The 26,707-nt window shown below is 37.7% G+C and overlaps 1 protein-coding gene across 1 annotated transcript; it reads right to left on the bottom strand.

Annotated features, from left to right (window-relative positions):
* Positions 1-738: 738 nt before the first annotated feature.
* Positions 739-3,619, bottom strand: LOC109214705 (reticulon-like protein B1). The gene is made up of 5 exons (XM_019378653.1): positions 3,339-3,619; positions 2,084-2,264; positions 1,859-2,000; positions 1,267-1,336; positions 739-1,174 (listed from the first exon to the last, which is right to left on the bottom strand). Exons 1-5 carry the CDS (start codon positions 3,565-3,567, stop codon positions 1,005-1,007), a joined length of 792 nt encoding a protein of 263 aa, XP_019234198.1. The 5' UTR covers positions 3,568-3,619; the 3' UTR covers positions 739-1,004.
* Between the last annotated feature and the right edge of the window lie 23,088 nt (positions 3,620-26,707).

Consider the following 26,707-nt stretch of genomic DNA (forward strand, 5'->3'; position numbering starts at 1 on the left):
TTAGGACATCCTTCCCTAGACGTAGCTATAAATAGTGAGCTTAGCTATCATTGTAAAGGACATAAATTTTCTGGCAAACTTATAGTATACTCTATCCAAAGCTTAAACAATTTTATCCTCTTGCTTTTCTATTTCATTATTGTTGTGCTCGGAACCAGTGTGCTTCTGCTATTTCGTCTCCAACTCAAGATTAAGTATGGCATATTTCTTCACTTATCTTATTATTTCAGGATCAAATTAATTCACTTGTCTAGAAACCACGTATAAATTCAATTGTATCGTTTTACGGGTAAAAATAGAATTTGTGGCTATAAAAACTTTTCATTAAGAGTAAAATGAAGAATTTACAATTGGATAGCCACATAAATTAGTCCGATAAAAAACGGGTGATGCCAAAACATATAAATTATCCGATGATCCATTTTTGATAAGGATAAAAATTAGGTTAACCGGTGAATAATATGGGTAACCATATTATGCATGGCTTTTTGAATATGATTACTTTTGGAAGGATACCTAGTCTCTCAAACTTGAGAGACCCCCAATTTGACTCTTTACAAATATAAAAGTTAAACCCATTAGTTATCCATTTTCTAAGTGGATAGTATGGTACTTATCCATATTTGACCCATTTTTAAAAAATTCATTATCCAACTTATTTTTTAGTGGATAATATGAATTGATAACTATTTTTTTTATCCATTTTGCCACCACTAAGTTCGGAGTAATAGAACCAACTACAAAGGCAAAAGGAGAATGTAATTCAACAAAACACGTACCTTAACATGTTTGAATAACTGCAGCTAAAAATGCAAGCACACAAAACCCATAAACTAATCCTGACGGCTATCAAGATTGCAAGTACAGACCCCAAAAGTCAATAAAGTTACAAAAGCAGACAAGTAAGATGCCTAAAGGCCTATGCAAGCACAAGAAATATTACAGTAAATTCTGAAAACTCATGATAACTGGAATATCGCTACCAGACTAGTAGCTCGCCACATTTACGCTTTCTTTTTATCTTTTAATGGCCCTTTGGGAATTTTACTCAAAACCTTGGCATCAAAGACAGCATATTGTTTCTTGATCTCCTGCACTGCTTTCTCAGCTAATGGATCCACTTTATCTTCGTACTTCTCGTAAAGAACCGGAACTGTATGGAGAAGTACAAATGCTGGTGCATTGGAGGAAGACACAATGAGTATCCGTTAGAGCAGATAGCAAATATAAAAGGACCAAATAGCCACCTGAAAAATTTGCACTTACATATGTAGAACAGTGTCAAAAAGTTGCAGCAATTGCCAAGTACGGACAGGACCCATAAACCGGCAATGACCTGATAGTATGAGTAATTTATGAAAACAAAGATGATTCCAATGAATGAATTAACAAAAATAGAGGACCATAGTGACATTACTCAGTCATAGATGTACTCTTCTGCACCTACTTAAAAAAAAAAACTAAAAAAGCTTAGTGATTCCAAGGACCTATAATAATCGGAAAAGAAGGATAAATTTCAGCAAAGAGGATAACTTCAGCCTATTCAAATAGGCACAGATATTTGAGAAGGCAAAAGACAACTTTAGCATTGGCAGGACATATAAGCTAATAAGCATCCAATTCGAGTTTTTCTACAGTAATTGCTTTCATTAGCTACAAGAGGAAAGCCTACTCATTACGCAGCCAGCATAAGTCAAAGGAGCAAGGAGTTTAAGAACACACATGACATGAAATCTAATATGGATGAACAAGAAAATCGCTGCCTTTCTCTTTTTCAGCAACGCTGATGGCAAAGGAGGGACAATAGAGTCTCAAGGTAAACTTTATACAGGGAAAGTACAGTAACTGAGCAACTTACAGCAAGGAACTTCTTAAGATCTCTCCCAGATGCAATTTCTCGCAACACGTGGAGAATATGGTTAATTTCAATCCTCAGAGCAGAAGCAATCTCAAGGATTGGCTCCTCTGGAAGGTGAACTTCTGGGATATGTGGACGTTTCCTGTCATGAAACGGCAGGAAAATGTTTTGAACAAGTGGTTAAGCAAATTGCCTTATGGGAAATGCGAAAATTTAGAAGCTCACTTGTTAATAAAGGTTGTTGCATTAGACCACAAGAATAAGATAGCAAGGGTGAAGATCAAAAGGTGACAGACTAGACCAAGCAGGTGGTACTCGAGCAATTCAAAAAGAACCCATATTGCAGTGGCTCCACCAAGTACACTAGCAGATATCTTCTTGTTTCTCCACAAGAATACATCAGCAGCTGCATAAAAGCAGACATAATCAAACTGATGTTCCTCTTCTCAAAAACCTAACTCATAGCAAACTCTTCACATAACCAAGGTAACTAGATGCCTCACTTTACTCTAACAACCCAATAAAGCAACCAAACATCAGTTTGTGCCTAAAGCCACATTATCTATCAATTCACTCTTACAAGCAGATGCGAAAAATCCAAACTTTAGCTTCATCCGAGCCCTAAAACACTTGAAAATCACCCAGTATGACAGCTAAGATCAGAGATGAACACGGGATTTGAACTTTATTGGTTTTGAATTGTAGGACATTGACCTTAAGTGCTAGTAGCTGGATTCTAAATTTAATTTTCTTTTACATATTTAGTAAATTTCTTAACACATATCTTAAAGCTACTGGGTTTGGGCCAAATCTACTGGGTTCCGCCGAACCCATATCTTAAAGCCAGCATCCGGCCCTAGCTAAGATAAGATTATGAACATGAATACAAGCATGATATATACACCTAAGAGCATATTTGATCTCAACATTCTTACTCTTTATGATATTTCTTTTGTAACTGAGGTATTACTTCCAACTTCCAAACACCGTATATAATAGGACTATCCCCGTATCGTTCTCCACTAAAATACTCTTTATTTCGTCACACTTTTCTTTATAGTCTGTCAAAAAAAATAGTGGCACGTTTATATACTTAAAAACAATTCTAACATTAAATTTGCAATTTTGCCTTTAAGGTTTATAGCCACAGATATATCTAGCTTATTTCAAATCACAAGTTTCAAAAGACTTTCTTTCTTTCTTGAAATTTGTAACTAGTCAAACACCATCACATAAAATTGAATAGAGAGAGTACTAGATTTGATTTACTAGAACTCAGTAATGTAAGCCTACCACACATCTGTAATGTACTACCGAACCAAACTCCTGGGACAGATCTCTTAAGATACTTCAAAACACTAAACCCTAAACCCTAATCCATTACTCAATTAGCAATCACTTAACCAAATTAAGTTTGAATTATTGAACAAAATAATATAAATAGGTAAAGTAGAAAACAAAGTAGAGTATAAGACTGTACGTTTGCCTCCACCAAACACTTGGTGTACCGGCTTTTCTCGTCCAAACAGCCGCCAAATCGTGGCCTTTACTGACGACGGAGACGCTGCCTCCGCCGCAGACGCAGGTTTCTTCTCGGTGTCAGAATCCGACGACGAGGACGAGGAATGGTCGAAGTGAATCTTGTCTTCTATTTTCTCGATCAACGACTCGTCTTCTTTGTACTCTGAATGCTCAGCGTGCTCTGCCATTTTCAGTAAAAACAAGTAAAGTTAGAGGGGATTTCTTTCTTATATAAATTTTTCAAAAAGGAGGAGGGACATCCGAGAATTTCACTTAGCATTTTTAAGACCTAATCTAAATAGATTTTAGACAAATTTAATAAGGATTAAAACAACTTAGATTTGGTCAAATATAATTTGTGGTAGAAATCAATTAAAATTGACTCACATTCTTATAGTAAAATTTTTTTGATAGCTTTTCAAATATAATTATTCACTAACCACTTGATCTATTTTCTTTCATTTCATAATTTTATTATTTTAGAAATAGTACATAAAGAAATAAAATGGTAGTGAAAATATTATCATTAGATATAATGTGTTCAAACAAATAAGAAATTAACTTTTATGATTAATACTAAAATGGGTGTGGTAGAAATAGATATTAAATTAAACAAGCTAATGAAAGCCACATAACAATGTAATAATATTATGTTTTGAATAATAGAATAGAAAAAATAAGGAATAAATAGAGAGAAATTAATCAAGACTTTCATCATAAAAAAAAAGGTAAAACTTATTTAAATTTGAGATGAAAACGTTGTTATTTATCTATTATGATGAGAAAGATGATGTTGTGGATAATACCACACAACTTATGTCTAACAAATAAGAACTTAAAAATATTAAAATAAATTAGAAATAGCGTGAGAATATTTATGCTGTGAATTAGTTTAGAAAATAAAATAAAGTGAAATAAAATACTTAAAAATACTATTGATAAATTAAATAAATTAAGAATTCAAGCAATATTTTAAAATAAAATAGATGTTTATTTTAAGATTAAAAAATTTCTAGATTTATCTATATTATATTAAAGGATAGTAATGAATAATAATACTAAATAAAGTGGCACCAAATATTAAAGTCTTACTAGATATAGAATTAAAATTTAGAAAATATAAAATAAATATCTAATATAAGTAATTTTATTAACTAAAATGAAAAGTCAAATTTTGTATCTTGAAACTAAAAGAGAATTTTTTTTATTGCATGTAATACAAAAAATAAATATAAGAAAACTCAATAGATTTGGAATATAATAATCAAAGAGCTTATGATAATATTTTATACTAATTAAAGTTACAACTAAGAGTCAAATATGATATTATTTTGATTACAAGTAAAATATCAATTAAAAATTTCTTAGTAGGGAAGAGATTATATACAGAAAAAATTTGATATAATGTGAGAATATTTATACTTTAAATTAATTTAAAATAAAATAAAGTAAATAATTGAATAATATTCAAAAATATTATTGATAGATTTAAATAGTAAAATAGTTTCGAGTAAGAGGATAAAAGCGTAAAATATATTAAATTTCAAGAATAAAAAAATAATATTTATCAATAATTATTAAAAGGATGATAAGCAAAATAGTAAGTCAATTAGTAAGCCGAAAAAATCACATGAAAGTATAATAATATTAAATAATAAATAATATAATAATTATAAGTAAAGAACAAAAAAAATGTGTAAAATTTAAAAGAATAAGATTTATTTAAGCTTGAGATAAAAAATAAACTCATACCGAGAATTTTATTAAATTAATATGATTTAATATATTCAAACGAGACAAATCACCACATGACATAGTTAGTAATTTTTAATATTGATAACGAAACGAAATTCAAGTACTAAAATTAACNTAGTAGTGCAGCACTTTAGTATTGATACCAGCAATTTGATTTTGAAATCAGAGAATTTTTTTATTGCGTTGTCTCCTTGAGCATTAAGACTTCGATGTAGATGTTAATTACCTCATGTTAATTCATTGAACTCCATAAGTAGTTGTAGTGATTAGTTTAGCTTTAACACAATCTGAGTATGAAATTGGATTTTTAACAATGAGTAACTCGACGAATCTGAACAAGCTGTACGTGATCTCCTTTATTACAAGATCAACGAAAATGATTGGAACAATTTGAAACAAGTTGAAATTTCGTTTGGTTTGGGATCTGCTGACAGATTAAGGCTCAACAGCTTATTTGTAATTAAATTGGGTTATTGATGCACAGTCCCAGGTCCAATTTTAGCTCACATTTCATTTGGACCTGGGCAAGGACCCAAGACTGGATAACTTTTGGATTGATAGAATTCAGACTTGATTTTGTTGCACCAGGCCCACGTTGGGCAGTGTTTCGTGCACTAGCAGGATTGAACTTGTTTAGGGTCAAGTGTGAAGGCCCAAAATGTTAAGAGGTGGACTTCATAACTCTAAGTTGGTAATTTGGGTTTAGGGCTCACTAGTTAAGTAGCACGCTCGAATTAAGAGGTTCTCCTTTTGTTCGAGTGTGGACTTGAACTGGAAGTCCAAATTCTCTGATTACTTTAAATAGTAACGATTGATAAAATCGATTAAATAGGATTCTTTAGAGACAAAATTACGTAGAAAATTATAGCTTGCTCTAGGATGGCCTTTAAATAAAAATGAGACGAGCCTCGCCACACAAAACATATAAATTGCGGGGCCCTCATCAAATGTTTTTTTTATTAAAATCTTTAGAAATTCGGGACGTGCCATTTAGCGAATTTTCATGGCCTCCCGCAAAGTTAACAAGACGCTAGCCACTTTAGGCGCGCTTTTTAATAATTTTACCTTCTTAACTACGGGTGTGCATTTCATGCGACCCAAATCCAAATCCCAAAACGTTGAATAAGAGGTATCAAGGATCCGGGTGCATTTCATGTGACGTGATCCAAAAACACGCTCTTAAACGGCGTTCACTTTCATAAAAATTTTAATTAAAAGCGGTTAAACATTTCTGAAATTGCAATAGGATAACATGTATTAATATCAGACTTTAGCCAAATATAGCAGTTGAGCGACCGTGCTAGAACCACGGAACTCGGGAATGCCTAACCCCTTCTCCCGGGTTAACAGAATTCCTTATCCGGATTTCTGGTTCGCGACTGTTAAACAGAGTCAAACCCTTTCCTCGATTCGGGATTCAAACCGGTGACTTGGGACACCATAAATCTCCCAAGTGGCGACTCTGAATCTCTTAATAAATGAATCCCGTTTCGATTGTCCTTTAATTGGAAAAACTCTTTTTATTATACCCTTCACGGGGTGTAATAGTGAAAAAAGGAGGTGTGACAATCACTACGAAACAGCCCAAGTATAATTCAGCTACAAGCTCAAACAACAACAATACTTCCACTATGAACTATCAAGTCATCATTTTATCTAGGCATTAGAACATATAATTAAGCATTAGCACAACACGAATGTGTCTATCTGATTCATGTACCGACACTTGTTTGGTTAGAACTGCTAGTGATAAGATCTCTTTATGTGCCTTTTCATTCCGTTATGGCAGTTAGAGACGCTTCTTCTACAAAGGGACAAATACATGAGCTACAATAGACCTTTAAGCACAACGGCCTGCCTATTGTCAACTTAATGGGAAAAATTTTGTTATAAACTTACTAACAAAGATGAGGTTCATCTATTAAGTATGTTCGAAATTTAAAAATTTGTAAACCGCACACCGACCGAATAACCGATTAAACCGAAAACCGAACAACCGAAAAAAATATCAAGAAAAGTGAAGACCCATAACACCTAACATCACATTTCACGGTTTTGAGTGAAATACCAAACAAGCAATCATCAAATGGTCAAAAGTTTTAGAAAGAAGTTTTCAACTTACCAACGAAAGAGCAGTCGACACTAAGAAAGAGCTTTAGGTGATGGCTATTCAAGAAAAATTACTTATGATTCCTGTATATTTTCAAATGGGTCAGAGAAATTAAAGGTGAAATAGAAGAAATATTCATTCTCGCTAGCTGCATGTACCTAAAAACGTAATTGTAAAAGCTGTTTTTGCATTTGGAGATTCAATTGTGGATCAAAAATCAAATCAAAATCAAATTAATCATACTTAAAAATCAAAATCAAAATTAGGGATTTTCTAGTACCCCAATTATCTCGATAATCTAAGCATAAACCTAAAAGCAAATCGAAAGCTACAACCTTAACAAGCACAGTAAAGAAGAACCCAGAATTATTTTTAGGATTTGTAGCTTAAGATTTACGTATTGTTTGGATGGTTGTTTCCCATTGTTTTGTATTTTATTGTTACCTCAAATACAATGTTTGTTTTGATTGTTAATATAAAACTGATTGCATCGTATTGTTAAATCCATTGTTCCGGAACAATGAAAAGCCCCATTTTATGAAACAACCAAATCGGTGTGGTGGGATTGTTCCGTATTTTTCTTTCCACTTACGCCCACACTTATTATTCTATATTTCAATTTTACCCTTTACCCTATTATTTATATTATATTCACCAAACTAAGTACTTTTTCTACATCTTCTGCCGTGCAACTACGTCAACTACATACTTTGTCTCTTTCCAAGCAAGAGTTTTCCCTGGTTAGTTTTCCATCTCTTTTCTCGTGTATTTTTCCTGGTTAGATCATCTATGATCTTTGCAAACTATATCTTCCGGTGATATAGTTTATCAAGTTAATTTCATGGCTTAAAGTGTAGCATCAAGTTATTAGTTTGATACAACCAAAACCGACAAGAAATATAAAACATGAATTATGGAGCATGTACAGTATAGTACAATAATGTAAAGTGGAGCATGTACAGTACAGTACAGTACGGTAATTCTTAATAAGCATCGTATTCAAAATAATTGAGGGTATTTTAGTAAACTTAGCAGTACAATACAGTCAAACCAAACAATAAAGATGTTATTTAATAATAACAAACGATACAATCTATCCAAACCTTGTATCCATCAAAGCGATACAATACAGTACAGTACAGTACAATACATTATAAAACAATGGGAAACAACCATCCAAACAATACGTTAAAGACCAAAACCCCAATAATCAAAACCCCAAAAATCAGAAACAAAACAAAATTAAGTAAAAAACTTACTTAATTTGAGAATATATGTAAAGACTGATAAAGTATCTACCTTAATGTTTCGTATTGCAAATGTCGGCAACCACTTCAACGTTTTGCAGAAATCACTTGGCATGTCCCCTTTTCTTTTTAAGGTTTAGTTGTTATACGTAAGTATAAGTACAGCTTGGAAAAATTAGTTTTAGCAAACTTTTGATTCAGTGTTTAAGGTAGATACTTTATCAGTCTTCACTGAAATCGAAAGCTCGGACAAACCCAGAATTATTTTTAGGATTCAAACACATACCTAATTTGAGAATATAATTTCTGATTAGGGCTTTGGGTATCGGTTTCAAGAGATTTGAGGAAATTGGATGGATAATTTTTAATAAGAGTGGGAGAAAACCCTTTTGTTGAGAGAGACTGAGGGAAGCTGCAGAAGCATACGATGTTTGTTCTCTGTAAAGATATTTTTGTTTTCTTCTTTGCCTTCTTTTTATTTAATTAATGTTAAGTGAATTTTTTTTAATTATAGTAGCGACCTAGTCGCTCCAAAAGACCTACATGGGCTATATTTTTTAAGTCGCTACTAAAATATTGGAGCCAAATTTTTGTTAATAGCGGGAACTAAAAATTCAGGATTTAGTGGCACATATTAGAGGCGACCTAAGAAAGTCGCTACTAAAATAAAACCTTTTGTAGCGACTTTTAGCGTCGCCACAATAAATATGATATTTGTAGCAATAAATAAAGTCGCCACTAAATATTGCCACTAAAAGACAGATTTCTTGTAGTGACCTGATACCCTTGTGTTTCCCTGACAGCAGTACGAAGTCAACTGTCTACAGCTGAAAAGTGACTGCCTGCACTTTACACAGAAACAGTGCAGCGCAGGTTCTGCAGTCACTTCTTATTTGACCTACCAAGTGATTACATCACTCAATTGATGTCATCTATGTTGTATTAACAAGTGCACTACAACAAAACATTACTTGAACACTTGTGAATCAACTTGAGCATTCAAGCACTCCAACCATTTACTGATCAAGCATTCAATTCTCAAGTGCATCAAGAACAAAGTTTAACACTACTACGGACCAGTTCCTAAATCTAGTATCTTGTTGTCCTTAGTTGAGTTGTAACTTTGTAATTGTTCTTCATTGTAATTCCTAATTTGCTTATCTAGAAGCGTTGCTTAGGAACCCCCTTGTAAAACCATAAACCCTTAGTGTTTGTGTCGTGACTAGAGTTAGTCATGAGTTGAAGTCTTTGTAATAGGTGTATTGCAAAGTGGCTTGTAATAGGTGCATTACAAGTTAGTGAGGGATTAAGAGTTTAATTCCTAGATTGTAATCTAAAAGTTGCTCATAGTGAAGTTGAAATCCTACCGGTGTAGGTCGTGGTTTTTTATCCCCTTGAGCAGGAATTTTTCCACGTAAAAACTCCCTGTCTTATTTACTTACTGTTCTATTAGCTTCTCAGTCGAAACTCATAGAGGACCTGGTCTCTATATAGTATGGTGGACGCATATATTCTATCAACGACCAACTTTGGTCGGTAAACTGGATTGGGTAGGCAGAAAACCGATCAAAGTTGGTCGGTAATGTTGAATTCTGAAATTCATTGTACATTAACCGACCAACATTGGTCGGTAAACTGTAATTTTTTTTAGTATTAACCGACCAAGGTTGGTCGGTTTTCTGGGTTTAATTTTGGCAGAAATGCTTATTTTGGTAGCTACACCACCTGCCAAATAAAAACAGCATACCAATACCCCCAATTCAAATCTAATAACCACCAAATCACCACAAATCCAACCAAAAATCCAACAACAACGACAACAACAACCAAACATCCAATTAATACTTTAAAACTAACAAATTAATGTTCAATTGAACATAACAATCCAAAACCAAGTTAAAACTAATTACAACAAGTTCTAAATTGTTCAATCTAATTAAAAATTGATTCTATTAGTCTAGTTCAAAGTATATAAAAGTATTGGTCAAGGGGTATTTTCTACAACATCATCATCACCGTCTGATGAACTTTCATCTACAAGACGGTATAGAGAACGATCTTGTGGAGGACGGGAAGAACGATCACAAGGAAGATGGGAGGAATGTCACGAGGAGGACGGGAGGAACGATCACGTGGAGGTCGAGCCTCTGGCGATGACTTACGAGACCGGGGCAACGGAAAAGCTCTAGTAGATAGGAGAGTTCTGATCTGAGCTTGCATACCAAGGAATTGAGCATCTCTAAGCCTTTCTCTTTCCTTGGCCGCTTCTAGCTCGGATGTAAGCTTTGTCACTGTCTACCGCATAGCCGAGAGACTCTCCTTTTTAAGTTCCTCGCCTTGCGAGAAAGTCCATATTCCTTGCATTTCACACCTATAGCGATGGAATTTTTTTCGTAGGAAGCCTGTATACCTTCCCCCATTTTGGACCACCAACAACTTCCAACCATATTCTTTCAGCATCCTTGTCCGAAGGTTGGCTTGGCTCGCTCGATTCAGCAGATGGATTACTACGAATGAATTCCTCCACGTTACTTTGGTAGCGACCTACATTATTTTAAATTAAATTAGTACTTAAAAATTCTTATAAAAATAAATTATAACACTTAAAGAAAATTGAAAGCTTACATAGGTAGTCTCTACTCGGTCCTCGACCCACCTATCTCCATCCCCCTCTTTCTTCTTCTTTAAAATATGCGTCACCTTGAATAGCTCATCATTGTTTATTGGACGCCCATACTTCTTTTCCTGAAAACAAATTAATTTAGTTAATAAATAGAATTGATATACTTAGAAAAGTAAAATAATTTAAGCAATTACCAATCTTCTTTTTATTGTCCCCAAGCCCTCCAAGTCGTGCCTCGTGTACAAGGTGGATTGGAAGGTGTTCCATCACATCAAAGAAACTACATGGAAATATTTTTTCCATCTAGAAGTTACACGAATGTTCTGATCCATCCGAAGTAGGTTTTCTTCCCTTAATGTGGTAGAACACAAGTCTTTGAAAAATAAACTAATCTCTGTGATGGGTTTCCAGATTCTTTCAGGCAAACCAAATAATGCAATAGGCACTAAGGTCTCCATGAAAACATGACAGTCATGACTTTTCAAACGGCTCAACTTCCCTACCTCCATATCTTCTTTTTTTCCTAGATTCGCCGCATAACCCTCAGGCATCTTCAATTTCGTAACCCAATCACAAATTTATCGTCTTCCCTCCAAAGTGAATGTGTAACTTGCTTTGGGCTTGAACACCTTACCATTGTTTGCTGTCTGCAAGTATAATTCAGGTCTCCTGCAATATTCTTGTAAGTCCATTCTAGCCTTCGGGTTATCTTTTGTCTTACCTTTAACATCCATCACTGTGCTGAACAAATTGTCAAAATAATTCTTCTCAATATGTATGACATCAAGGTTGTGTCGGAGAAGATTATCCTTCCAATAAGGCAACTCCCAAAATATACTCTGTTTTGTCCAATTATGAGTAACACCATATTCGGGGAATCTATAAGGTGGAGCCTTAGTAACTTTACTGAAGTCTTGGACCCTCTCCCAAATTTCCTCACTTGAAGGTATCGGAGGTGGCGAATCATATTCCACTTTATTCTTTTTGAATGCATTTTTTATCCTTCTAAACTCATGATCACCAGGCAAGAACTGACGGTGACAATCAAACCATGATTGCTTTCGGCGGCTGGTGGATCTGCAGGTGCTGCCCTAGCTGCTGTACGGGCTACACCCCTGCCCCTACCCCGGTCTCGACAGCGACCTCGGCCTCTAGTGGCCCCAACTGGTGGTACTGGTGGTCGTCCGTCCTGACCGGTAGCACGTGTCCTCACCATCTGTGAGAGAATAGAATAATAGAAGTTTAGTTACAAAAATCAACAGATTCGCACGACAAGAATTCAAGAAGGTGAAGTTTTTTTTCCTAAAGGTTCTGCAGCCTCTCAAAGATAAGTATAGACGTCTCCGTAACGATTCGCAAGACTCTACTAAAACCGCTTATGACTCGTGAGACCTATGTAACCTAGGCTCTGATACCAAGCTGTCATGACCCAAAAACCAACCCGGTCGTGATGGCGCCTATCACGAAACTAGGCCAGCCGACACAATCCCAAAACAAATCGACATTTCATAATAAAGATGTTTTTATGCTATTAATTAATAAAACTTCATAGCATAAGTCTAAATAACAAGTGCGGAAAGAACAAAGGCCGGACATCGGGGTGTCATAAGTCACGACCATCTACTAAGGACTATCCGATAACAACTAAGACTATTACAGTCTGGAAAGCACTAATATAGTTTAAGGAAGATAAGAGGGAGAAGAGCAAGGCTGCGATCGCCATGCAGCTACCTTGCCGACTCCGAATATCCGCGACGGATGAAAGATCAGCGCTTGCTATCACGTCCAGCAACCCCTGGATCTGCACACAAGGTGCAGGGAGTTATGTGAGTACACCAATTCAGTAAGTAATAAAGGTAAATAAACACTGAGCTGTAAGAAACACATAAATCCACGTCATAACATCACAGTAAGTACGATATGCTTTCAAAACAGTATATAAATCAAATCATCTCGTTAAAATCCAATTTCAGTAAAAATCCTTAGAAGATATTTTTCCAACAATTTCAACAGAGGTTCAATGAAGTTTAGAGTAAAAATGATGAAAATCATAAATAGCCCCTCGGGCAAAACATGTATCATAAACCGCCCCTCGGGCATAACATCTCTCAGAATCAGCCCCTCGGGCAACCTCACAATTGCTCGTAATCAGCCCTTCGGGCACAACATAAATCAAGAACAGCCCCTCGGGCAACATCATATCACTCACTCAGGGAACCCGCGCTCACTGAGGGTGTACAGACTCCGAAGGGGCTCCTACAGCCCAAGCGCTATAACAAGCCATCTCGTGGCATAATAAATCAGGCCCCGACCTCTGAAGATCACAAATCAGTAACAATATGCTGCAGCGCGCAACTCGATCCCACAATATCCTCACAACACAGGCCCTCGGCCTTACTCAGTCAGAAACCTCTCAAGCCACTTGGGCTAATTGTAAAACAGGGTGCTCAGCCCAAAATATCATTTTATGCATCGAAACGGAGTAAATAAGACTGAGTTAGGTAATCGGTAAAACATAGCATGATTGAGTACAGATATTAACTCAAAACAGTGAGGAATAGTAGTAAAAAGCCCCTAAGGGTCCAAACAGCTTGGCACGAGACCCAAATATGACATTCAGCCCAAAACATAGTAATACTTTCTAAAGCACATAAGTATCAAATAGTTTTTAGTCAAATACGCAACTTAATAGTTGCTACGGGGCAGACCAAGTCACAAACCCCAACGGTGCACGCCCTCACGCTCGTCATCTAGCATGCGCATTACCTCAAGCTAGTGAAACGATGTGAAATCCGGGGTTTCATACCCTTAGGACAAGATTTACAATCATTACTTACCTCAAATCGGAAAAAATTCTAACCCGCGATGCACTTGCCTCTCGACTCGGCCTCCAAATGCTCCGAATCTAACCAAAATCAGTATATTATCATCAATATACGCTAAAGGAATGAATTCCACACGAAAATTATCAAATTAGACCAAAAATCCCGAATTTGACTCAAACCCGGCCCCCGGGCCCACGTCTCGGAATCCGATAAAAATTACAAAACTAGAAACTCCTTGCACTCACGAGTCTATACATACCCAAACCATCAAAATCTGACCCCAAATGGTCCCTCAAATCCTCAAATTTAACTCTCCAATTTCAAGCCTTAATTCCCCCAATTTCATCCCTAATTGCTACAAATTTCATGATTAATCAACGAGAAATCATCACATATACAAGTATTAGGGCTCAAGCCACTCACCTGTCTGATAGACCCCTGAATTCCTCCTCAAAATCGCCCTCAAAAGCTCCAATGTCATCCAAAAATGATGGAAAATGAACTAAAATTCGCGAAGGAGACCTTATATACTTTTTGCCCAGAACTTCCGCATCTACGGTCCATAAGTCGCTTCTGCGATGCCGCACCTGCAGAAAATCCACGCAGGTGCGGTTTTCACTTAAACCTCGAAACCCGCTTCTGTGGTCAACATCCCGCATCTGCGATCACGCAGGTGCGGTCCCATGCACGCACCTGCGGCTCCTGCCCTTCACCTCTATGGCCACATCTGCGGCAACTTATGCACTTCTGCGGGCCTCGCACCTGCGGTCCCCATTCCGCAGGTGCAGTTATGACAACTGAAGGAAATTCTTCAGCACTTCCTCAAATCCCATCCTTGATCCGACAACCTCACGAAATCAACCCGAGGCCCTCGGGACCTCAACCAAACATGCCAACAAGTCACATATCACATTTCAAACTTATTCAAACCTTCGGAATGCTCAAAACACTATCAAAACACCAAATCACCCTCGGATTCAAACCTAAGAATTTCCAAACTTCCGAATTCTGCAAACGATGCCGAAACCTATCAAACCTCACCCGAATGACCTAAAATTTTGCACACACGTCACCAATGACATAACGGATGTCGCGCCCCTTTTTTCCTTTGTGGGGTCCGGGTTTCGACATTCATGGGGGAACAATTCGTTTCCTTTTGCGAATTGGGTATTTGAAGAGTCGCCATCTAACGGATTAAGGTGCGTTAGGGCAGCTAGAGCGATTAACTCATATAACTAGTTTGCATTACCAGATATTAGGGTAAGGGCCCGAAATAACCTTGAGGGGAAGGTGTTAGGCACCCCTGGCGGTCCACAACGGTGGGTCCCGGCCGAACATAAACTATGTGAATTAGTCAATTAACAAGTAAGCACGTATTTACAAATAAAGTAGTTTTCCCCCATCTAAATGCATATATGATCAAGGAAGTTCAGATAATGAAAATAAAAGAGGTTTGGACAGCTTAAACACACATATATGTAAAGAAAAGGAAATTTAGATAATCTAAACATATATAGGAATTGGGAAAGGGAAGTCCTAAGTTGATTAGCCTACTGGATCAATCTGTGCAATGCTCGGTAATCCTCCTCAACTAGAGGAGCTACACGTGACATTAGCGTGCAGGTCATCATATCCCTTTACTACCCATTACCCCCCCTTAATGGTTATATAAGCGAGTTTGATTAACGACCTCTAAGCGTGCTGCTACTCGTCCCTTCCTTATGGTCCTGGAGGAGCTTAGGACCTCTAAATCTGGGCAGTTCTAAACAAACCTAAGGTATTTAAAAGGCAAAAATCTAGGTGACAAACAAATAACATGTAGGACAAGCAAATAGGAAAAAAGCAGTTAAAAGGGCTCATGTTTACCTCCGCATGTATATAAGCAAATAAACAACACGTCTAAAACACAGATTCAGGTAATTTCTAGAAAGAATCCTAGGACAAGATATCTAGGTGAACATTAATACACAGATCTTGAAATGATATTTCAGAACTCAATGGCAGGGTCCAAGTCAGTTTGCTTACTGGTTTTAAACCTGTGAGACTTAAGCAGTTTATACACAATTGGAACACAGTTTCTAGTTTTATATAAGGACATTGACCACCTAAGGCTTGCCTAGGCGTGGGGACTATACGTAATTACAATTACAGGAACTGTTTGAATAGTTTGAGATTATTCAACCTATGAGCATACTGATCTAGGTGATACAGGTTATAACAGGCGATTTGTCAATGATACCTATACGTGAGCTTGTTTTAAACCTTTTCATGGAAAGCTATTGATTCAATCGAAATAGACGTGGTCCAAACATATGCAAACAGAATTCCTAAGAACATGGTATCTAATGCATATAAGAATGACAATTTCATTAAGATTATTCGATTGCCGGATGTTTATGTGACAGTAGCGAAGAACCAAGAATTGAGCATGTAACATGCTGGAGTAGTAAACGTGAAGGCCCTAAAAACAGGTTATCTAATGCACAAGTTCATCATGGTTTAAAATGCAAATAAACACAGTAATCCTAGAACATGGCTTCTAATGCAGATTTGCAGAATATAAAGCCTATAGCATGTTTTCTACCCAGTTTTACCCACAGTATCATACAACTACCCTCTCGCTTCACTAGTTACCCTAATATCTGTTTATAGATAATTATTACATACCAGAATTGAATAAATTACATAAATGCAATATAAATTAAACTATAGGGAGCCTGATGCAGGCCCAAAGCAAACTTGGGGTACCAAGCCTTCAGTAGTCTCAAATGCCAAAGATTCATTGCCACATTTGTGTCCAGGTGTGTCAGAGTTCCCTAAGGACCTCAAGGATCCCGGGCAGTGCTCACACCTAGACTTTTCACAAATAAAGACTGATTATGTCCAGTGTGGAATAGCCAGCCCTGATAGGCCAGAGTTCAGAGAAATCTCAAGGATCTCTAAGCAGTACACATACCAGAGGGGCAGAACTTAATAACCTAAGAGTAAGTGAGAGTGCTTGATATAGTTTGAAAGACTTAGTGAAAACAGCTTAGGAGTGAAAAAGGTTTTCTAGAATAGACCAGTTTTGAGAAAATACTAGAAATGAAAGCCAATTTTTAAAAGAATACTGACATCATTTGAAAACAGTTCAGAAGAGAGCAAATTAAGTAGACAACCAGTCAGTCATGGAAGGTTCAAATTCACAAGTACAATAGCAGGCAGGCTTGCACACAGGGGTGAAAGGGGATTGGGAACATATAGGAATCTCATTGAGGGTACATGAAGAAGGCAGGGAGGCATGTGGACAACATAGAACACTTAGGACCTTCATAGTTTTACTAAATTAGCCAGGATAGCAGGCAACTAAAACATGGAGCAAAGATGTGGAGGACAGAATCAGACACACAAGTAGGGTCATAGCATGATCACATAGTTAAGAGACTAAACATGAATTGCAAACATGCAAGCATCAGATAAAAGGTGAAGTGTAGACATGATAATTATACATTTGAATAGGGCAGAATTCAGGCATGCTAGATAAAGCAGTAGATAGGCTAATATAGATAAACATGCTAGTCACATATTGAACATGGACAGTGCTAAGCAAGACAGTGAACAGAAACAAGAATGGAACTTATAATTGATGAACTTAAGGCAGTAATGAAACACATAGGATTTAGATTTAAAAAATAATCAGGGACATACTAGTTAAGAAGAGAAAACACAGAATGCGAAGCAAATGTTGAGCAATATCTAGCTTTGGCTTACAGCCAGCTAGACTAATAAATACCACAAGTAGTAGAGAAGAACAGATAGATTTTAGAGTGTACGAGAGTTTTTTGAACTAGTGTTCGTGTGTTAGAAGTGAGAATAAAAGAGAGTATATATAGTGGTTAGGGGAAAAGTAGAATAAGGTAAAGGAGATCAATCATTCAGCAATTAAGGAAGCCACAGAATCAATTACACACAAATTAGTGTAGTTTTCCCTTAATTAAGGGTAATTACCCAATGGTAAAGGGCAGGATACATTTAAGGAAAGAAAATCAAGTGAGCAATTATGGGTAAAGAGACAGGAGTTCAATTAAGGAAGCAATCTTGAAAAATCAGTAAGTATCACGGCTAATCAAATAAGGCAAGAAAACTAATTAAGGTCGTAAATAAGGGGACTAATCAAGAGTCGACACATAAGTTTGACAGAGCAAATCGGTAAATCAGAAATTTGAAATAGCATTGATTTAGGGGGGGGGGGGGAAGAATATCTGTTTCCACAAATAGACAAATAGGTTAAATAAATTCCATAAACACATAAGTTAGCCGAGAAGTCGACTCAGAAACCCTAATAGAGATGAACTAGGGTAAAAGTCAAACAACGAATCCGACTAAGGGAAGCATGTGAATCAAACACAGAACGAAATATTGCACAAGTAACACGAAGAACTCAGAATCGAATCACATTAATATGAGAAAATTAGAGCTTTAGCATAAATCGACTAGGTTAAGGCAAACTCAACATAAATCGGTCAGAAGCACGTAAGAACAGAAGATTAAACATTCAAAATCGGAAAGCTTTTAAAGAAGATGATTTTCAGTAAACCCTAGTTTTTTGGAAAAACGGAGAATCAATTGAAAAACTATAAAACTTTCGCAAAAACATGTGAGATAGGTTCGTCTCAGATTTGTACAGATTTGAAAAGATCGGGGACCCTAAATTAGGGTTTTTGAAAGTAAAACAGAGACGGGATCATAGACTTAGGAATCCATGGATTTAAGACGATATAACAAGGATCTTACTCAAAGTCGAACCAAATGGCCTGACACAGGCAAGAAAAACCCAAAGGTGTACACATACCTGCCTAGGTCCCTTAAGAATCTCCTCAAGGATCTGGAGATGGAGGTACCATAGCATAGAAGAGGCCATTAGAGGCCTGAGGTGGTGAAGAACCACCATAGGAAGGCAGTAAGTAAGTGACAGCCGGGGGGGGGGGGATTAGGGTTAGAGTTAGAGAGCTTTTGAGAGACGGAGAGAAGGGTGACAGCGGGGGAAAGGGTGAAAATGATTAGGGTTAGAGGGGTATATGGGTTTAATTAAGGTAGGGGGATCCTGGACCTTTGATCGAGAATGATCAACGGCCAGGATTGGCCAAAGCATTTTGGGTCGGGCTGATAGGGTATTGGGCCTAAGTGTTTGGGCTTAATTTTATAAGGGGGTATTAGGCTGGTTAGTTTTAGGCTAGCATTGAAATAAAAGAGGTTGTTTATTAAATACCCAAAGTAATTGAATAAAATTAATTTGTAAAATAATTAACTAATTACCAAAAATGATTTTTATGCATGGAAATGTTTTATAAATAATTATTTAGTATTTTAAAATACAATGGACTAATTTCTGGTAAAAAATGATGCAAAAATGTATGCATGGGCTATAATTACAAAGCTACTGATATTATAGCCAAAAGATGCCAATTTGACTATTTATGAAATAATTGGAACTTAATAAGACCATAAATGGTAATATTGAATCAAGAAATGCTTTAAAATCATCTGTAATGCAATTTTGTAATTTTATGCGAAGAAAATATTGAGATAAATTAATTTAAAAATATAAAAATTATGGAAAAATACCCATTGATGCTAATGAATAGTTTTAAAGGTACATATGCACTTCAAAAATATTATAGGGAAACATTGGGTATCAACAGCTGCCCCTCTTTACCCGGGAAGGATGAAAGAGTTTTCGGGTAAAGAAATAATGGCCAATTTTGACCGAATGGGATGTTTTGAAAGATAGAGGCCGGACTCTAGTCTTTGAGTTGCCTAAATATCCCTGGTTTTACAGGAATCAGGCCATGTGTAGTTCCAGATCCATCAGCGGAATATACCGATGAAGTCATCACAAGAATGGACACGAGATTTCGGGATAGGTGAAAGAATGGTTATGGTGAATGCTCATGTTTGAGATAGTTGAAGGAACTGGAGCGAGGTTGCTCCTGTTGGGATAGCGGTTGCTAACTGGTCACCTGCAGATAAAGAGATGCTATGAACATGTATTTGTGCGAAAATTTAAGCATGATGCAGATTCCCTTTTGGACCATGAAAGTTGTCTTCGGACGGTTAAGGATGACGTCCCCAGACCATGATATCCTGGGCCATGAATTGTTCAGTGAGGGATTCGCATGCCTTGAAATGATGCTCTCGGGCCATGAAGATGGTGCTTCCGAACCATGACGCCTTTGAATAATGATATGCAAATTTGAGAGATCCTCAGGCCATGGCATGGTGTCTTCTGGCTATGAGGATGATGCCTTTAGACTATGACGCCTTTGGACAGATTGGCGATATTTCAGCCCATGAGATGCAATAATAAGATGTTGACAAGACAAGGCTTAGTCTTGCGANATATGTTCCGGTGATATAGTTTATCAAGTTAATATCATGGCTTAAAGTGTAGCATCAAGTTATTAGTTTGATACAACCAAAACCGACAAGAAATATAAAACATGAATTATGGAGCATGTACAGTATAGTACAATAATGTAAAGTGGAGCATGTGCAGTACAGTACAGTAATTCTTAATAAGCATCGTATTCAAAATAATTGAGGGTATTTTAGTAAACTTAGCAGTACAATACAGTCAAACCAAACAATAAAGATGTTATTTAATAACAACAAACGATACAATCTATCCAAACGTTGTATCCATCAAAGCAATACAATACAATACAGTACAATACAATACATTATAAAACAATGGGAAACAACCATCCAAACAATACGTTAAAGACCAAAACCCCAATAATCAAAACCCCAAAAATCAGAAACAAAAGAAAATTAAGTAAAAAACTTACTTAATTTGAGAATATAAGTAAAGACTGATAAAGTATCTACCTTAATGTTTTGTATTGCAAAATGTCGGCAACCACTTCAACGTTTTGCAGAAATCACTTGGCATGTCCCCTTTTCTTTTTAAGGTTTAGTTGTTATACGTAAGTATAAGTACAGCTTGGAAAAATTAGTTTTAGCAAACTTTTTGATTCAGTGTTTAAGGTAGATACTTTATCAGTCTTCACTGAAATCGAAAGCTCGGATCAGAAAAACCCAGAATTATTTTTAGGATTCAAACACATACCTAATTTGAGAATATAATTTCTGATTAGGGCTTTGGGTATCGGTTTCAAGAGATTTGAGGAAATTGGATGGATAATTTAATAAGAGTGGGAGAAAACCCTTTTGCTGAGAGAGATTGAGGGAAGCTGCAGAAGTATACGATGTTTGTTCTTTGTAAATGTGTTTTTGTTTTCTTTCTTTGCCTTCTTTTTATTTAATTAATGTTAAGTGAATTTTTTTTAATTATAGTAGCGACCTAGTCGCTCCAAAAGACCTACAGGGGCTATATTTTTTAAGTCGCTACTAAAATATTGGAGCCAAATCTATATTATATTAAAAGGAGAGTAGTATGCATTGTGGTCAAGCCAAGTGGCAAGCTAAAATGAAGTCACTTGGCAATTATAGGACAACATTCATTATTAGAAATTATAAATGGAAACATAATTATCTATATTATATTAAAAGGAGAGTAGTATGCATTGTGGTTAAGCCAAGTGGCAAGCTAAAATGAAGCACTTGGCAATTATAGGACAACATTAATTATTNGCTTAGCCTTATGGAGGCAGGGATTAACCTCATGCAAATATGGAGGCAGGGATTAGCCTCATGCAAATATGGAGGCAGGGATTAGCCTCATGCAGGATGCGGGACAGGGCTTAGTCCCATGCAAATGGAAGGCAGGGATTAGCCTCATGCAAATATGGAGGCAGGGATTAGCCTCATGCAGGATGCGGGACAGGGCTTAGTCCCATGCAAATGGAAGGCAGTGCTTAGCCTTATGCAAATATGGAGGCAGGGATTAGCCTCATGCAGGATGCGCGATAGGGCTTAGTCCCTTGTGAAGAAGAAATAGCAAATAAGGGTAGAATGTTAGTTAGCTGGGGATATGTTCAGTGTCTGGTGGCCCGTTTGATAGTGATTTTTCTTCGTGTATATATGTTTGCGAATGCTATCCCTACGTCAGATGTGCCTACGCTCAAAGAAAAAATTGTAAGTTTCGTAAGGGGAGGTTGGTTCGTGCCTTTGTCTGTTGACCTTGCTCTGCTCCATTCTGGAGGCCTTGTTTGAGTTTCCCTAGGTAACACCTCACTGTTACGAAAATAGAGCTTTCGAAAATATGCAATTATTGATAAAAATAGAGTCATTTTAGAAACATATTGAAATATCAAGTAATTTTAGATGAACTAGTGACTGTAACACATTTCAGAGACATTGCAGCTTTCTCGTGTTAGAATTTTGAGGGTCCTCCTCAAAATTCTGCCCCAGTTTGGTAGATGACCCTTCGGCCGTTTGCGAGACCTATTGGACCTTCTTCGAAATTTTGAGAATCCTTCTCAAAATTCGGCCCCAGTTTCTTAACTGATTTCTGACTGTCTGGCCTATGTTGGCATCGGCTGGACTTGCTCCGAAATTTTGAGGGTGCTCCTCAAACTTCTGCCCTAGTTTCCGATCTGGGGGGGGGGGGGGAATGGAAATTTTATTATGATATGACCGAACCCACAGTGCTGCCTATGTATCCCCTCTTAAACAGGAATCAGGTCAAGCGTAGTTCAATTACATCATGTGAATGTGAAACATGTAAGCATAATATCTTTTGACTGCGTCTGAAGTGATTGGTTTTGGACAAGTTTCTCCGTCCATTTATACAAGTATGAGTGCTCCTCCTGTCAGCACCCTGTGAACCATGTAAGGACCTTGCCAGTTAGGAGAGAATTTCCTTTTGGGAAGATCTTCTTCAGCACCAGCTGTCCTGGTGCAAATTGCCTTGGTTATACCCTTTTGTTGAAAGCTCTGGTCATTCTGTTCTGATAAAGCTGACCGTAACATACTGCATTCATTCTTTTTCCATCTATAAGGACCAATTGTTCGTAGCGGCTCCTTATCCATTCTGCACCTCTGAGTTCGGCTTCCTGTATGATCCTTCAAGAAGGAACCTCTACCTTGGCTGGGATGACAGCTTCGGTACCATAAACCAGCATGTAGGGAGTTGCCCCAGTTGATGTACGAATTGTCGTGCGGTATCCCAACAAAGAAAAGGGTCGCTTCTCGTGCCATTGCTTGTGGTTTTCTACCATCTTCCTTATTATCTTCTTGATGTTTTTGTTGGAGGCTTCTACGGCTCCGTTCATCTGAGGTCTGTATGATGTGGAGTTCTTGTGCTTGATTTTGAAAGTTTCACACATGGCATTCATCAGATCACTATTGAGATTGGCGGCATTATCAGTGATAATAGACTCGGGAACTCCGAATCGGCAAACAATACGATCCTTGACAAAGTCTGCGACGACTTTCTTAGTCACAGCTTTGTAGGATGCAGCCTCTACCCATTTTGTGAAGTAATCAATGGCTACTAGAATAAACCTGTGCCCGTTTGAAGCCGTGGGCTCGATAGGACCGATGACCTCCATTCCCCAGGCGGCGAATGGCCAAGGTGAGCTTGTGGCATTGAGCTTATTTGGCGGCACTTTTATCATATCGGTATGCACTTGACATTGGTAGCATTTGTGGACATACTGGATGCAATCTGTCTCCATAGTTATCCAAAAGTAACCGGCCCTAAGTATCTTCTTGGCCAAGACAAAACCATTCATATGCGGGCCGCAGTCCCAGCATGTATTTCCTCAAGTAGTTTAGAAGCCTCTTTTGCGTCGACACATCTTAGCAATCCCAAATCAGGATTTCTTCTGTACAAATTTCCTCCGCTGTGGAAAAAGTGATTGGATAATCTCCGGAGTGTGCATTTTTTAGTGTGGTTTCCGTGCTCCGGGTATTCTCCTTTTTCCAAATACTCTTTGATGTCATGGAACCAAGGTTTTCCATCCGTCTCTTCCTCGACGTGAGCACAATAAGCCGGTTGATTGTGGATTCTCACTAGGATGGGATCAATGAAATTTTTATTCGGATGTTGTATCATGGATGACAAAATGGCCAAAGCATCGGCAAACTCATTCTGAATTCTGGGCACATGCCGGAACTCTATCTTCGTGAACCTCTTTCGTAATTCCTGTACATGGTGCAAATATGACAATATCTTGGAATTCTTGGTGGCCCACTCTCCTTGTACCTGGTGCACAAGCAAATCTAAATCTCCTATTACCAATAGTTCCTGAATATTCATGTCGATCGCCATGTTGAGCCCTAGTATGCAGGCTTCATACTCTGCCATGTTGTTAGTGCACAGAAATCTATGTTTAGCAAATACCGGATAATGTTGACCTGTTTCTGATACCAAAACCGCTCCACTGCCCACTCCTTTGAAATTTGCAGCTCCATCGAAGAACATCCTCTAACCGCCATATGCTTCGGTAATGTCCTCTTCTACGAATGACACCTCTTCATCAGGAAAATACATTTTCAAGGGTTCGTATTCTCCTCCCACAGGATTTTCAGCAAGATGGTCTGCCAATGCTTGTCCTTTGACCGCCTTTTGAGTTATGTAGACGATATCGAACTCACTTAACAGTATATGCCACTTGGCTAATTCCCAGTCGGCATGGGTTTCTAAAATATGTACTTTAGGGGGTCCATCCTGGATATGAGGTATGTGGTATAGGCACAGAAGTAATGCCTCAACTTCAGGGCCGTCTAGGTCAAAGCACAGCAAGTGTGTTCCAACAGAGAGTATCGTGCTTCATAAGGTGTGAATTTCTTACTTAGGTAGTATATGGCTTGCTCCTTTCTCCCTGTCTCGTCATGTTGTCCCAGAACACATCCGAAGGCTCCATCCAATAAAGATAGATAGAGTAGCAAAGGCCGTCCTAGCTCTGGTGGGACCAAGACTGGTGGTGTGGACAGGTACTCCTTGATTTTGTGGAAAGCTTTCTGACAATCCTCGGTCCAGCTTGTCTTGACATCTTTCCTCAGCATCTTGAAGATGGGTTCACATATGACTATGGACTGTGCTATGAAGCGACTAATGTAGTTGAGACATCCTGGGAAGCTCATCACGTCCTTTTTGCTCCTAGTCGACGGTAACTCCTGAATAGCCTTAACTTTAGACGGGTCTAGCTCGATCCCTCGACGACTGACAATGAATCCAAGTAACTTTCCTGTGGGAATCCCAAATGCACACTTTGCGGGATTTAGTTTTAAGTTGTACCTCCTTAACCTGTCAAAGAACTTTCCCAAGTCCGCTATGTGATCCGCGACCCTCTTGGATTTGATAATGACGTCGTCCACATATACCTCTATTTCTTTGTGTATCATATCATGGAAGATGGTTGTCATGGCTCTCTTGTAAGTAGCCCCAGCATTCTTTAGACCAAATGGCATCATCTTGTAGCAGTATACCCCCTATGGTGTAATAAAAGCTATTTTCTCTGCTTCTTCTTCATCCATCTGGATCTGGTGATAACCTGCGAAGCAATCTACAAAGGATTGGAGTTCATGCTTGGCGTAATTGTCGATCAGGATGTGTATATTTGGCAGTGGAAAGTCGTCCTTGGGACTTGCTCTGTTTAAGTCTCGATAGTCAACACATACTCTGACTTTCCCATCTTTCTTTGGAACTGGCACAATGTTGGCTAACCAGGTTGGGTACTCAACCACCCTGAGGACTTTGGCTTTGATCTGCTTAGTAACTTTCTCCTTGACTTTCAGGCTCATATCTGGTTTGAATTTTCTGAGTTTCTGTTTCACCGGCGGACATGTGGGATTGGTAGGCAACTTGTGAGCCACTATGGACGTGCTCAAATCGGTCATCATACGACCACGCGAAGATTTCCTCATACTCCTTTAAGAAACGAATGTACTCTTCTTTCTCTGTCGGTGATAAGTGAGTGCTGATGCGAGTCTCCTTGACGGTCTCGGCATTCCTGAAATTTACTGTTTCGGTTTCGTCCAGGTTGGATTTAGGCTTATTCTCAAAGTTTTCAACCTCCTTGACAACTTCCTCAGGTATTTCATCTTCTTCATCCGAATCAATATCCTCATATTGCGTGCCTCATTACATGTCACAGTCACCGGTTCATCGGGAAAAGTAATAATAACGCTATAGAAAGAAAAAGTGTGAAAGATAATAATGAATAATAAAGAGCAATGCATTTGATTAAAACTGAAAGACATCTAAAAAAGTACGGCTCGATGAATCGAGCATTTATTTTGAAACAAGTAAGTCTTTAAAACAAAATTACTGAAAATGGCTTAGATGCCTAGCATGGCTATAGAAATAAAATTAGGCTGATTGCCAAGCTACCCAGGGACTCGGAGGGCCCGGGGTGGTGTGGCAGTCCAGTTCCTGAGAACAGCTCCCTTCTCCACAGTCTGAATAATGAGGCCTTCTTCCTCCTCCTCCTCAACTATTGCACTGCATTGTATCATTTATTCTGATTTTTCCTTTGCTTTTAGGATCACTTGGAAGAGGAATATGTGGAGGACCTTTAGGTATGCTGATGATGCCAGTATGTGCGAACCAACCTTTGGAGAATGGGAATAATCAGAAGAAAGAAAGAAAAACAAAAGGTAGCCAAGTCAGTAATAATTCTGAAAAGAGTACTTGCAGTATTTAAACATATTGCGGAAAGATGAAATTCGCGTCCTAATTTGGGAGCCTCGTTATGCCCGAGGTAGGCCTAGCGACAAGTTGATTTGGAGAACTTAGATGCCAATAAATTCCTCATTTCATTAATATAAAAATAGACGAATCCAAAAATGACACTAAGTCGTCAGTACTGAAAAGGCCCT

This window comes from Nicotiana attenuata, unplaced genomic scaffold (assembly GCF_001879085.1).
Source record: "Nicotiana attenuata strain UT unplaced genomic scaffold, NIATTr2, whole genome shotgun sequence".
NCBI lineage: Eukaryota > Viridiplantae > Streptophyta > Magnoliopsida > Solanales > Solanaceae > Nicotiana > Nicotiana attenuata.